Raw genomic sequence first — 13,392 nt, forward strand, 5'->3', positions numbered from 1 at the left:
TTGTTTTTACAAAAGATGTTGTGGCTAAAGTGGGTGGGATGTTTTCAAAAATAAAACTTGATGGTGGATCCATCACGGCCGTGATGGATTCAACATCGGAAAAGATGTACCTCTGCCAGGTACCAAGTTTTGGGTTAAATGATTAAGCTGAGACCGGGCGGGTGACTTGCACGAGAAGAGAGTCTCGGTGTAGTGTCTCCGTCTGAGTCGATTAAGGACCTTGTCGATGTAGGCCTGCTGACCGAGGACCCTTTAACTGGTCACATGCCTCGTCATGGGTAAGCCTTGCCTCGGGTAGACTAAGGCCGGAATAAGACAACACGAAATGGGCGTGGAGCGGTGGCGAGAGTAGCGTGTACCCTCCGTGGCAAGAGGCTGGACGGTGGTGTAGTTGTGCTCTCGGTTTGCGTGAACCTGATCCGGTCTTAAGAACCCCGGTGGCGGGTTGACATATGCAAGGGTTAAGTGCTACATATGTCGTGTGATTGGAGATCCTCAGCTGAGTATAATCGATTCGGATCGCCGTACCTCCGCGGTTATGGAGACTTGGCCACTGACTTACACGTAGCATTCCACTAAAGATAAAGGGTTTTTGTTGAGAAATTGGCTAGTTTAGGACTAGTGATTGAACTAGGGTAGAAAGAACTCTAGTGCAGGTAATTTTACTTAACTTGACAAATTAAAACTGGATTTTTAAGGATCCACTGTAGTAAGCATTTCTGCAAAACAGAGTCTTGAATATTGAAAAGCCTTACCTTGACTCCCATATAACCAGCATACCCTTGAGAGTCTTTTCTTTAGTCGGGTAAGACTTGCTGAGTAATTCCATACTCAGGGTTTATCCCTTCGTTGTTTTTAGGTGAGGAAGTAGCAGACTTTTGCTGCTTCTGTGCCAAGGTGGTTCCAAAAGAAGACAAACAAGACTGAAGTGCGGGAGGACTCGGTCCTCCACTTAGGATCTTTTGCTTATAGCTTTTCGGGAGGAGTTTGTGCCTCCCCTGGTTTGTATAATATTACTACTCTGCACTCACGTTTAGTCTGGTCTGTAATAAAATAACTCAAGCTTGCTTTCGAAATAAATGTAAGTTTATGTAATTCGCTTCCGCATTTCTTTATCTCCGATGTTCTGTAATGTCTGCAAGACGGGTGAGACGTTCCTGGTAAAGTAAGGAAAGATACCGAGCTTGTCAAGTAACTTAGGAACATCTACAGGGTGTCTGATGTCCGTTGGACAAGGACAACTGTAGGTGGGCCTAATTACTTGGGAGGTTCTGTCACAGACTTGGTTTCCAAAAGGGAATAAAAAACTTAACAAGCCAAAGGACTTCCAATCTCATCAAGGAGAAAGGGAAGGCTCCTATGGCTAGTAGCTCTCATTCTTCTCGTGATAGAAAGAATCATGCTTATTTGTATGCTCACATTAAGAATGCTTCTAGTATTATTCATCATAATCATGCTGTTTTTCCTACTCGCCGTGATGTTGTTTCTGATTCACATGCCATGTTTGCATCATCTAGCTCTTTGTATGCTCATGGTAGGAATAGACCTAGGTGTCATGTTCATCATGTTGCTTCTCATGCGCCTAGGAATGCATCAAATGGACCAACTATGCTTTATCAAATTTATGATACTTCATTTGTACTTGTGTGTAAAAATGATAAAGTAGTTGCTTGAAAGTTGGGGCCTAAGTGCAAGAGAGACAAAACTTGCATCTGGGTTCCAAAGTCTTATGTGACTAACCTTGTAGGACCCAACAAGAGTTGGGTACCTAAAACCTAAGCTTAAATCATATTGCAGGTTTATGCATCTAGGGACACAAGCTGGAGCGTTGATAGTGGATGCACAAACCACATGATGGGGGAGAAGAAAATGTTCACCTCCTACGTCAAAAACAAAGATTCCCAAGACACAATCACGTTTGGAGATGGGAATCATGGCAAGGTCAAAGGTTTGGGAAAAATAGCCATCACTACCGAGCATTCAATTTCTAATGTATTCTTAGTAGAATCACTTGGTTACAATTTACTGTCTGTAAGTCAATTATGTCATATGGGATATAATTGCTTATTTATAAATATTGGTGTATCTGTCTTTAGAAGAAGTGATGGTTCATTAGCTTTTAAATGTGTATTAGACGACAAGCTTTATTTAGTTGATTTCACTAAAGAAAATGTCGATCTAGATGCATGTTTAATCGCTAAGACTATTATGGGCTGGCTCTGACACCGCCGTGTAGCACATGTTGGAATGAAGAATCTTCATAAGCTTCTAAAGGGAGAACATGTGTTAGGACTAACTGATGTCTATTTTGAGAAAGACAGACCTTGTGTAGCATTCCAAGTAGGGAAGCAGGTGGGAACTAATCATACAGGCAAAAATGTGATGACAACGTCAAGACCACTGGAACTCCTTCACATGAATCTCTTTGGGCCCGTTGCTTATCTTAGCATCGGGGGAAGTAAGTATGGTATTGTTATTGTTGATGATTTTTCCCGCTTCACTTGGGTATTCTTTTTGCAGGATAAATCAAAACCCAAGTTACTTTAAAGTGCTTCCTAAGGAGAGCTCAAAATGAGTTTGAGTTCAATGTGAAGAAGATAAGGAGCGACAATGGATCAGAATTCAAAAATCTTCAAATAGAAGAGTTCCTTGAGGAATAAGGCATCAAGCATGAGTTCTCCGTTCTCCGCTCCCTACACACCACAACAAAATGGTGTAGTAGATAGGAAGAACATGACACTTATCGACATGGCGAGAACAATGCTTGGGGAATACAATACGCCTGAGCGATTTTGGTCGGAAGATGTAAATACAGCTTGCCATGCCATAAACCGGCTCTATCTTCATCGCCTCCTCAAGAAAACGTCCTACGAACTTCTAACCTGTAACAAGCCCAATGTTTCATACTTTCGTGTATTTCGGAGCAAATGCTACATCTTGGTAAAGAAAGGTAGACATTCGAAATTTGCTCCCAAAGCTGTAGAAGGGTTTTTACTAGGTTATGATTCAAATACAAAGGCATATAGGCGTTTCAACAAATCATCGGGTTTAGTTGAAGTCTCTAGTGACGTTGTATTTGATGAGACTAATGGCTCTCCAAGAGAGCAAGTTGACCTTGATGATGTAGATGAAGATGAAGTTCCAACGGCCGCAATGCGAACTATGGCAATAGGTGATGTGCGACCGCAGGAACAACAAAATCAAGATCAACCATCTTCCTCAACACTGGTGCGTCCCCAACTCAAGATGAGGAACATGTACCTCAAGATGCAAGCATGAATCAAGGGAGAGCACATGAAGAAAAGGATAAAGAGGAAGAAGCACAACAAGCACCTCCAACTCAAGTCCGGGCCACTATCCAAAGGAAATATCTAGTGGATCAAATTCTGGGTGACATTAGTAAGGGAGTAACCACTCGTTCATGCTTAGCTAATTTTTGTGAACATTACTCTTTTGTTTTTTCTATTGAGCCTTTCAGGATAGAAGAAGCCTTGTAAGATCCGTACTGGGTGTTGGCCACGCAGGAAGAGCTCAATAACTTCAAGAGAAATGAAGTATGGAGCCTGGTGCCACGTCCAAAGCAAAATGTTATGGGAACCAAGTGGGTGTTCCGCAACAAGCAAGATGAGCATGGTGTGGTGACAAGGAACAAGGCTCGACTTGTGGCAAAAGGTTATGCCCAAGTCGCAGGTTTGGATTTTGAGGAGACTTTTGCTCCTGTAGCTAGGCTCGAGTAAATACGCATATTATTGGCCTATGCTGCTCACCACTCGTTTAAGTTGTTTCAAATGGACGTGAAGAGCGCCTTCCTCAATGGACCAATCAAGGAGGAAGTATACGTGGAACAACCCCCTGGCTTCGAGGATGACATGTATCCCGACCATGTCTACAAGTTCTCTAAGGCACTCTATGGACTTAAGCAAGCTCCAAGAGCATGGTATGAATGCCTTATAGATTTTCTTATTTCTAATGCTTTCAAGGTTGGGAAAGATGATCCCACTCTCTTTACTAAGACTTGTAATGGTGATTTGTTTGTATGCCAAATATATGTCGATGACATAATATTTGGTTCTACTAATCAAAAGTCTTATGAGAAGTTTAGCAGGATAATGATGTAGAAATTCGAAATGTCTATGATGGGCGAGTTGAACTACTTTCTTGGATTCCAAGTAAAGCAACTCAAGGAAGGAACCTTCATCTCCCAAATTAAGTACACTCAAGACTTACTCAAGAGGTTTGGGATGAAGGACGCAAAACCCGCTAAGACACCGATGGGAACGAACGAACACTTGAACCTCGACAAAGGAGGTAAGTCCATTGATCAAAAGGCATAACAGTCTATTATAGGTTCTTTACTTTATCTTTGTGCTAGTAGACCAGATATAATTCTTAGTGTATGCATGTGTGCTAGATTTCAATCCGACCCCATGGAATGTCAACTTGTGGCCGTGAAGCGAATTCTTAGATATTTAGTTTCTACGCCTTCTTTCGGGATCTCGTATTCAAAGGGTCTACCTTTGACTTAATCAGATATTCAGATTCCGACTATGCCGGGTGCAAGGTTGATAGGAAGAGCACATCAGGCACTTGTCAGTTTCTAGGAAGGTCCCTGATATCCTGGAGCTCTAAGAAACAAACATCTGTTGCCCTATCCACCGCTGAGACCGAGTATGTTGCCGCAGGACAGTGTTGCGCGCAACTACTTTGGATGAGGCAAAACCTCTGGGACTTTGGCTACAATCTGAGCAAAGTATCACTCCTATGTGATAATGAGAGTGCAATCCATTTGGCGGATAATCCTGTTGAACACAGCTGCACTAAGCACATTGATATCCAACATCACTTTCTGAGAGACCACTAGCAAAGGAGAGATATCCATATTTATCATATTAGCACCGAGAACTAGCTAGCCGATATCTTCACCAAGCCTTTAGATGAGAAAAGGTTTTGCAGGTTGCGTAGTGAGCTAAATGTCTTAGATTCACGGAACTCAGATTGATCTATAGCACACATTTGTTTTATGCCTTTGATCATGTAACTTTGAGCATTACTATCTTTACTTGCTTATTTTTTGGTGCTCAAGTTGTACATGTCATCCCCAGACCTCACAAGTCCTTATGCAAATGATGCACATGTTTAGGGGGAGGATGTACTACAACTTGATCCTTTGCGACTAATGTGTTTTCTTGAGTAATATTAATCTAGTCTCAAAGATGGAATTGAAAGGGAAAAGATAGACTTGGACAAATAAGGGGCTTCCACTGCATTCCGGTACCAATGTATCTTGTCCCGAGTCCCTATCTGTGTTTTCTCATTGCCTTTGGTTTTGCTTGCGATTTGTGTAAGGCAATGAGGTTAAGGGGCCAAATAGTTCTTCTGTTTTGGTGCTTAATAACAAAGGGGGAGAAATTAAGGCCAAAGCAACTAGATCAGCTGCCACTTGTGAATTTTTCAAAAATTTAAAGTGTAGAATACTTGGTTTTTTTTATCAAAACCCTCTTATTGCAAAAATCGCTCTCTTGCGGGAGAGAAATTCGATTATGGGAAAAGGGGAGTTTTTGGTACTTGATCAAATCTAGTCTTCAAAATGTTTTCATTTGTCAAAACAAGTATTTTTGACATAGAGATAGGAAAATGAATTTGTTTTTTGAAATCAAACCAGGTGGTGGCAAAAGTGATCCAAATATGGCAAATCCTATGTTAGATAAATTGGTCTTCAATTTGACATCAAGCTGCCCTCTTTAGCTTGCATTTGAAAATGTTGTTACATTTTGAGTTGCTTTTGATGTGTTGGCATAAATCACCAAAAAGGGGGAGATTGAATGGGAAATGTGCCTTATGTTTTGGTGATTAGATGCCCAACACATAGAGTTATGACTTTATCGAGCTAAGAGGTAAAGAGATGCAAATAGAAAAGCAAAGTATGATTCTAGCCTTAGGGGGTGTTTGGTTTATAGGGACTAAACTTTAGTCCCTCTACTTTATTCCATTTTAGTTCATAAATTGTTAAATAGGGAAACTAAAATAGAGTTTTAGTTTCTATATTTAGTAATTTAGGGACTAAAATGGAATAAAATGGGAGACTAAAAATTAGTCCCTAGAAACCAAACACCCCCTTAGTAAAATTGTTTTCGGACTAACATTATTCTACTAAATGCTAGAAACCTTCTTAAAGTGAGAGAAATCGAATCGAAGAAGTTTGGCTCAGGCGAGCCAGACTTGCACCAGCCTGTGGTACACCGGATAGTGTCCGGTGCCCAGGCTGGCGCGCTCAAGCGAACTAGCCGCTCTTAGGAAAAACTCAGGGTGCCATGGCTATGATTCACCGGACTGTCTGGTGTGCACCGGACTGTCCGATGTGCCAGCCCTGCGCCCAACCAACAGTCGACTGCGTGATCAGCGGGTGACACATGGCTCCGGTTAGAAGGTCGCACCGGACTGTCCGATGTGCCACCGGACTGTCTGATGTGCCACAGGGGGCGGTGGCTGCAACGGTCGGCTTCACCAGAAAAGGAAGAAAATCGCGCACTGTTCACTATCCGGTGGTGCACCGGACTGTCCGGTGCGCCCATGAACAGAAGGCAACCAGAGCCTTCCAAATGGAACTCAAACGACTCCTAGCTGCCTTGGGGATATAAAAGGGAGCCCTAGGCACATGGAGCAGCACACTAAGCACTCTTTGAACATCCAACAACACCGAGACATCGAATTCATGCCTTTGCTTTAGTAGATTGAGATTTGGGCACTTGTTTTGTGTTGTAACTCCGCTGTGTTGTCTTTGTGCTCTTCTCTCTCGCTTTGTGTGCGTGAGCCGCTGCAAGTTTTTCTCGTGTGTGTGGTTCTATTCTCTCCTTACTCTTATGGTTTAATTGTGATCAATTGTGTAAGGGTGAGAGACTCCAAATTGTGGAGATTCCTCACAAAGGGAACACTTGAGAGGAAGAAAACTGGGGTACTCAAGTTTGATCTTTGGATCACTTGAGAGGGATTGAGTGCAATCCTTGACCGAAGGAGGTCACCACAACGTGGAGTAGACATTGGTCGAACCACGGGATAAAATCACCGTGTCACTTGTGCATCTTTCTATTGTGATTGCTTTCTTCCATAGAGTTCTCACTTGTTCACTTACGCTATTGTTCCTAAGTTCAATACATATCCTAAAGGAACAATGAAGTGAAGAGTTCTCTTCTATCTATTCATATCACCTTGGTTTTAATCCCACTAACATCTATTGTAAACCAAGTTTGTGTTGTTTAGACTTGATTTTTACAGGATTACCTATTCACCCCCCATCTAGGTGCTCTCACCCTCTCCCCAACGGTCACCAAGACCAACGAGTGTTCCTTCTTTATTGTCAACAAAAGACTGAAGTCTCTGCAAGGCCAACCACAAAGATAAGGGGCTCTTGCTAGCTTTACAATGAATTTGAGTCAATAGTCCACGTTCAAATGAACACAAGAGGTAGCACACACTTTATCTTAATGATTCTCACAAGGCACTATCGCTAAACACACATGAGTAGCTCTTTCTTGCTTGATCTCTCTTTTGTGACACTTGTTAGGCTTTGATGTGTATAAAAGTGTTGTTCTAGTACATTTAAATGAATTCCCAACTCTTGTGTATGATATAGATCAAAGAATCCCCTAAATGGGCTGGTTGGGGTGGCTTTTATAGCCCTCAACCAACCATGTAGCCGTTATGGCTCATCTGCTAAAATCTGCACTAGCGGACGGTCTGCGACCCTCCAACGACCGAATCTGACATTACAACGGTTATGTCTGACAACCCAACGGCTAGATCAACGGTTGTCTGCCCTCAGTGACGACACATGAACGATCTTCCCTTAGTCTCGGACGATCCGCGCTAGCTCTAAAGATCCTTTTGCTCAACTTGTCACCTTCGGGCTGAAGCAAATCAACACATGAGGACTGTCCGTGAATTATAGTCGGACGATCCGCGGTTTATAACCAGACGGTCCACGAGAAGGGACCAGACGGTCCGAGCACATGTGAATTTTCAAAAAAGAGCTCCTGTCTGGAATAATCTATGTTATTCCAGACAATCCACATTAGGGGCTCGGACGGTCCGCACTTGGCGATTTCAGAACTTGTGTTCCGGACTTGTCGTTGATCTTTAAACTATCTTCTCCAAGTTGCTTTGGCTGAACTTTGAGAGAGATCCTATGACTTAGACAAATATATCTAGTGACTTTCCAACTAGTCTAAGTCATGGATATTGGAAATTTTAATTCTGTAAATCATATTCCTTCTTTTGCTCAAACTAGCTCCAAACATAGAGATGTTGATTTCAAGCTTTCCAACCTCTCTAGATGTACCAAATAGGTTCCTAGGGTTATTTAGAACTTATCCAAAGCATAGAACTATTGGTACTTTATCTATTCCATGTTTTATCCCTATTTGGTTGGATCTGAGCTGATTGTGACTTAGAAACTTAAACGGTTGAACTTGTGAACATGTGAATCAAAGACTAGGCAAACTAGTTAGTCTGAATGGTTGTGATAGTCATCAAGCACCAAAACCGATAAAGGAAATGAAATATTAGATCTAGTGCATTCAAACACCCCTTACCCTAAGGATTGAATCTGTTTGTTTCAGCTTTTTTTTGCTGATTCTGGCCACTGGAAGCTACTGTGGACTGCCAAACGCCCAAATTTTAGTCTGCTTCTATAAGAATCGCTGAAATCTAAACTGTCCAAAATCAACATGAACACATAATCGACCAAGTCTCGTAATAGTAAAATCCATTACTTTCTAGATCCTAAATTCTATAGTACTTAGATTGTTCGTACAACCAAATTATCATAGAAGCCCGCCACATAAAACCTGAAACAAACAGGCTCATATATCCGGTTTATAGATCATTGCCGGTAAAGACACGATGAACTGGGCTTGATCGGGGTAGCGCTGGACCTTTTTCGGGCCGTCCAGCAGCTATGGCCCATCTATACCTTTGCCCTTCCCCGGTCCTCTCCACTTTCCGGCCTCCGCTTCCCATCCCGATCAGCCTGCCGCAGTGCCGCTCCTTCCCTCCCTCTACCCGTCGCCGCTGCTGCCATGGACGAAGTCGTCAGCCAGGTAGCCATCCGCCCACCTCTTCTCAACCCGCCCCTCTCTGTGCTTGCTCTCTCTGAGCGGGGGATGCGTGCTGCTTTTGGTGGCTGCAGATTTTGGAGAAGCAAGTGCTGTCTGCCGCGAAGGCGGTGGAGGACAAGCTCGATGAGGAGATCGCCGCGCTCGATCGCCTCGATCCGGACGACATCGAGGCGCTCCGCGAGCGCCGGATCCAGCAGATGCGCCGCGCCGCCGAGCGCCGCGCCAAGTGGCGTGCGCTGGGGCACGGGGAGTACACCGAGGTCCCCGAGAAGGAGTTCTTCTCCATCGCCAAGGCTAGCGAGCGGCTCGTCTGCCACTTCTACCGCGACAACTGGCCCTGCAAGGTGCCGCTTCTCTCTCATTCTCACTGTTGTGGTATGATTGGCGCAGTTAGATGCAGATAAAAAGGGCAGACCTTGGTTGACCAAGGCAAGCCTTTCGGCAAATGTTGAGAGTCTGTTTGGAACCAGCAAATGTGGAGATTTAGTGAGAATGCTGTCACCACTGCATCGGATCTGCCCTTCGTCGCAGTTAGATGCACATCTTGTGGTAAATTGGCCTTTTGTTATGAATGGTGTTTCGTACAATCGTACTCTTTTTTTATCAAGATAATATCTTTTCATACTGGTCCTAGTATCTTACCTTTTCTCAGCATGCGTTGGACTGCTAAAATTTATGTTGTATCTGCAAGATTTAGTGCCAGCGCCCCATTGATATAGCTCTATAGACTAGTTTTGACGTTTTAATTTTCTATTGTCCTCGTTATGTTGACACTCCACTTAGATTGCTCCAGAATGGAACCTAGGCACATTCCTTTCCAGTTCATATACATTTCATCATTATGTTTTCACTCAGTTCAGTGGCAAAAGCAGAGACTCAGTTTTTTCCTTGTTTTGGTTTGGGTTGTGGGGGGGGGGGGGGGGAGGGGGGAGGTGGGCACTGTCAACTTAAAAATAGTACAGTAGTTATTTTATTTTTGCACAATCATACATGGGATACCCTAGAGAACCACACCATACTTGCTCTGGGAGTATTTGGATATTGCTTTCCTATTTCCACATTTACTTACACGAATAGGCCTGATCTTGTCCGGGAGAGGTTCGTACATCCCATTTTGTTGGTCAACTTCACTTACTGCCACATTGGATGCTTTCTTGTACATGTATTGATATATGTTGGTTTATTTGTTAAAAATCTCGTTATTTCCCTCTAAATACCAGAAAAGTGATCTGTGAAGATTTAACAATATAGATCATATTGTTGTTCTTCGATCTCCTGCCTCATTCTGCAATCTGCACCATGCCAGTATGGCACTACTTAAGTAACATTGCCAAAAGACTAGGGTACCACAGCAATGCAGTTTGTGGCTGATGTTCCACTACCAAATGGAGTGCTGATTTCCCAGCCATTGACATGCTATTCGTGCTTTCGTTTTCCCCTAACTAACTCATTTGAGTGAATATGCGGACCTTGCCTGTGTTCTTATTGGTTGCTGCTGGCACCTCTCAGGCTCTTACTTTGTTTAACATTTTTTTCTGAATTGGTTGATATTTCCAAGGCAACATAATCGAAAAGTTTGCACACATCTTTGTGTGGGGCAAAGGGGCCATAAAAAACATTGACGAGCATGCTAGAGCCACATGCTTAGATTGTCAGGTGGTTAACTCTTATGATGGGTACCTAGCAGTAGAGTATGAGGCCATAAGTCAATCCTAAATTCTCCTCCAAAACAAAGATACGAAGTGCTGCTTTTGTATTTTTTAAGGAAAATTTACATTTTACATCCCTTGAACTTTTAATTTACATTAACTATGAAATAGTCTAATTGACAGGCCTCAACTATCAAATATTTTACTTTACTCTGTAGACCTGAAACAACTAGGACACACACTTAGGTCTTGGATGCACTTGTACCTATCTCAGTCCACATGCAATCTATTCCCGTCCTTTCCATCCACTGTAATTTCGATCTTAGGGGAGTGGTGTTATGTGGGAACAGGCCTACAACCAATGCATGAAGACCAGCTCATCAACTAACATCTAGAATCGAGACATAAGATATGTCCCATTGTGTTCTGTATATGGGGGAGTGGGCATTCCTTGATGAATAAAGAAAGGCAAGCAAAAGTCGGTACCTTACCCTGCGTCTCCGTTCCATGATCCTAGCACTAGGGAGGCAAGGATTATCAAGCATAGCAGCTGGTCTACGACACCCTCCTTAAGGTCATAACCTCACAACAAATGGTGCAGATTGCAATGGTTGGGATTTCTTGCAAGATTCAAGTAGTTTTTTTTTGTTCGAACTTTCAATTCTTTTTTTATTGGGGTCGTACAATGTTAAAGCTAATGTTCCTTTGTTCTGTATTTGTTGTCGTCTTTCTATAATCCTATCGATACATTTATCATCCGTTCATTGTATCCATGTCCCTCTCCTGACCTGCAACAGGTCGTGGACAAGCACTTGTCGGCTCTGGCAAAACAGCACGTGGAGACACGGTTCGTGAAGGTCCACGCCGAGAAGGCCCCCTTTCTGACAGAGAAGCTCAGGATAGTCGTCCTCCCGACCCTCGCCATAGTTAAGAACGCCAAGGTCGAGGACTACGTGGTAAGCGAAACGACACTCCTCCTGCTAGTGATTCCTTAGCGCTGTATCTATAGCTCGACAATACAAGTACAGCCATCTTATTTTTCCTTCTGGTATCGCAAAGGTCGGCTTCGACGAGCTCGGCGGCAAGGACGACTTCAGCACCGAGGACCTGGAAGAGCGCCTGGCGAGGTCCCAGGTCGTCTTCCTGGACGGCGAAGGGTCCGCGCACGCTTCGAAGCAGGCCGCCGCCGCCACCAAACGGAGCGTCCGGCAGTCGGGCACCGGCGACTCGTCCGACTCCGAGTAGCTCTCGTGTGTTGTTGTTGTTGTTATTATTATATATATCTAAATGGGTACACAGCACAGACATGTTTTGGTTGCTATGCCAACAGGCAACATTAGCATTGCAAGGATATGCGTCTTATTGGGACCTGGAAGCAAAAGTGGTTGTGGTTTGAGTTGCTGTACAGTGCTGCGGCGCTGCCGTGTGGATCACATCTGATCTGAATATCTGATTGGGTGGGTCTTGCTCTAGTGGTTTTGTTTGCCCTGTACCGCCAGGAGGACAACCCTGACTGACCCTGTGGAGGCCGGTGGCTTTGCTATTGCTGTCTCTGCGCGTCATTGTTTGCCCATGAATGGTGGGGGGCAGCGGCCTCACAATCTAGGGACATGTGCGTGCTCCGGCAGATTGCCTCGTCGTCGTCATCCCCTGCTGCGTCCCAATGTACTATTCACCGCCATGAATCTAGGACCATGTGCAGCTGCTGTTGGCCATCCATGAATAGATTCGGTGCCGTGTCCTCCTGCAGCAGTGCCACCTTTTCAACCGCTGCTCACTCGTTTCGCTTCCCCATCCTGTATTCCTGTTGTGGAACTGGTAGGTGTACAGGCCTGACGGCAGCATGAATGCCGGCAAATTTTGAATTGCAGGCTCAGGCCGGTCGGTTGTTGTGGCAGTGTGAATGCGTTTCTTTGATTGTGCGTGCCACAACTGTTTGTATCGGGCATAAATAACTGGACTCGACGCATTTAAACCTTCTATATAATCTCGTCCTTTTGTTACAGCTGGATTAAAATCTTTCGAACTGCTTTAGCTGCAATCAATAGAGACAAAATATTGTAGAAAAAAACATAAACCAGTTGATTAAAGTCGCAGTGAATAGGCTTCTGGCTTTTCACACTAAAGTCCTAGTTGGATCCTCCTAGCTAATTGTTTGTTGGTGGCAAACAATCAGCCTACGAATAATTAGTCGGGGCGAACGATTCACCATAGGTATGTTTGGAGTCTTGACTAACAGATGTCTAGAATAATATTATGTTTTACCTCTGCACGAACAACCAATTAGCCGAAAGAGAAAAGAAAAAAGGAACCGACAAGGTCGTTTTCTCCTTTCATGATCTATTAGCACCTATTGGCAAGGTCAAATGGCTAATGACTGTAGCACCCCAAAATCATATTCTAGGTATATCGGCAAAAAAATTTATCTCGAGACCTCAATGAATGTGTTTTTAAATAAGAGAATAAATAAAGATCCTTATATGATTTAAACTATCCTTGTCAAATAATATACATACATAAATTTGAATATATTCTCTAAAGGAATTAAGTTAAGTATCTCTTAGTAGATATTATACATTAGAAATTATTTTCTAATAAAGTAAATAGTTAATGAATATCGAATTGATCGA

The 13,392-nt window shown here is 43.4% G+C and overlaps 1 protein-coding gene across 1 annotated transcript; it reads left to right on the forward strand.

The window, feature by feature from the left end:
- The first annotated feature begins 8,900 nt into the window (after positions 1-8,900).
- LOC100272276 (uncharacterized) lies at positions 8,901-12,234 on the forward strand. Its single transcript, XM_020552559.3, has 4 exons — positions 8,901-9,095; positions 9,185-9,457; positions 11,560-11,718; positions 11,822-12,234. Exons 1-4 carry the CDS (start codon positions 9,075-9,077, stop codon positions 12,005-12,007), a joined length of 639 nt encoding a protein of 212 aa, XP_020408148.1. The 5' UTR covers positions 8,901-9,074; the 3' UTR covers positions 12,008-12,234.
- The last annotated feature ends 1,158 nt before the right edge of the window (positions 12,235-13,392 follow it).

Source organism: Zea mays, chromosome 4 (genome assembly GCF_902167145.1).
Source record: "Zea mays cultivar B73 chromosome 4, Zm-B73-REFERENCE-NAM-5.0, whole genome shotgun sequence".
Classification (NCBI taxonomy): Eukaryota; Viridiplantae; Streptophyta; class Magnoliopsida; order Poales; family Poaceae; genus Zea; species Zea mays.

Excerpts from the sequence above, each read along its gene's own strand:
- LOC100272276 (XM_020552559.3), top strand. The coding sequence starts at position 9,075 with ATGGACGAAGTCGTCAGCCAG. Across the intron at positions 9,096-9,184 it reads TGGACGAAGTCGTCAGCCAG|ATTTTGGAGAAGCAAGTGCT; the intron begins GTAGCCATCCGC and ends TGGTGGCTGCAG. Across the intron at positions 11,719-11,821 it reads CCAAGGTCGAGGACTACGTG|GTCGGCTTCGACGAGCTCGG; the intron begins GTAAGCGAAACG and ends GGTATCGCAAAG.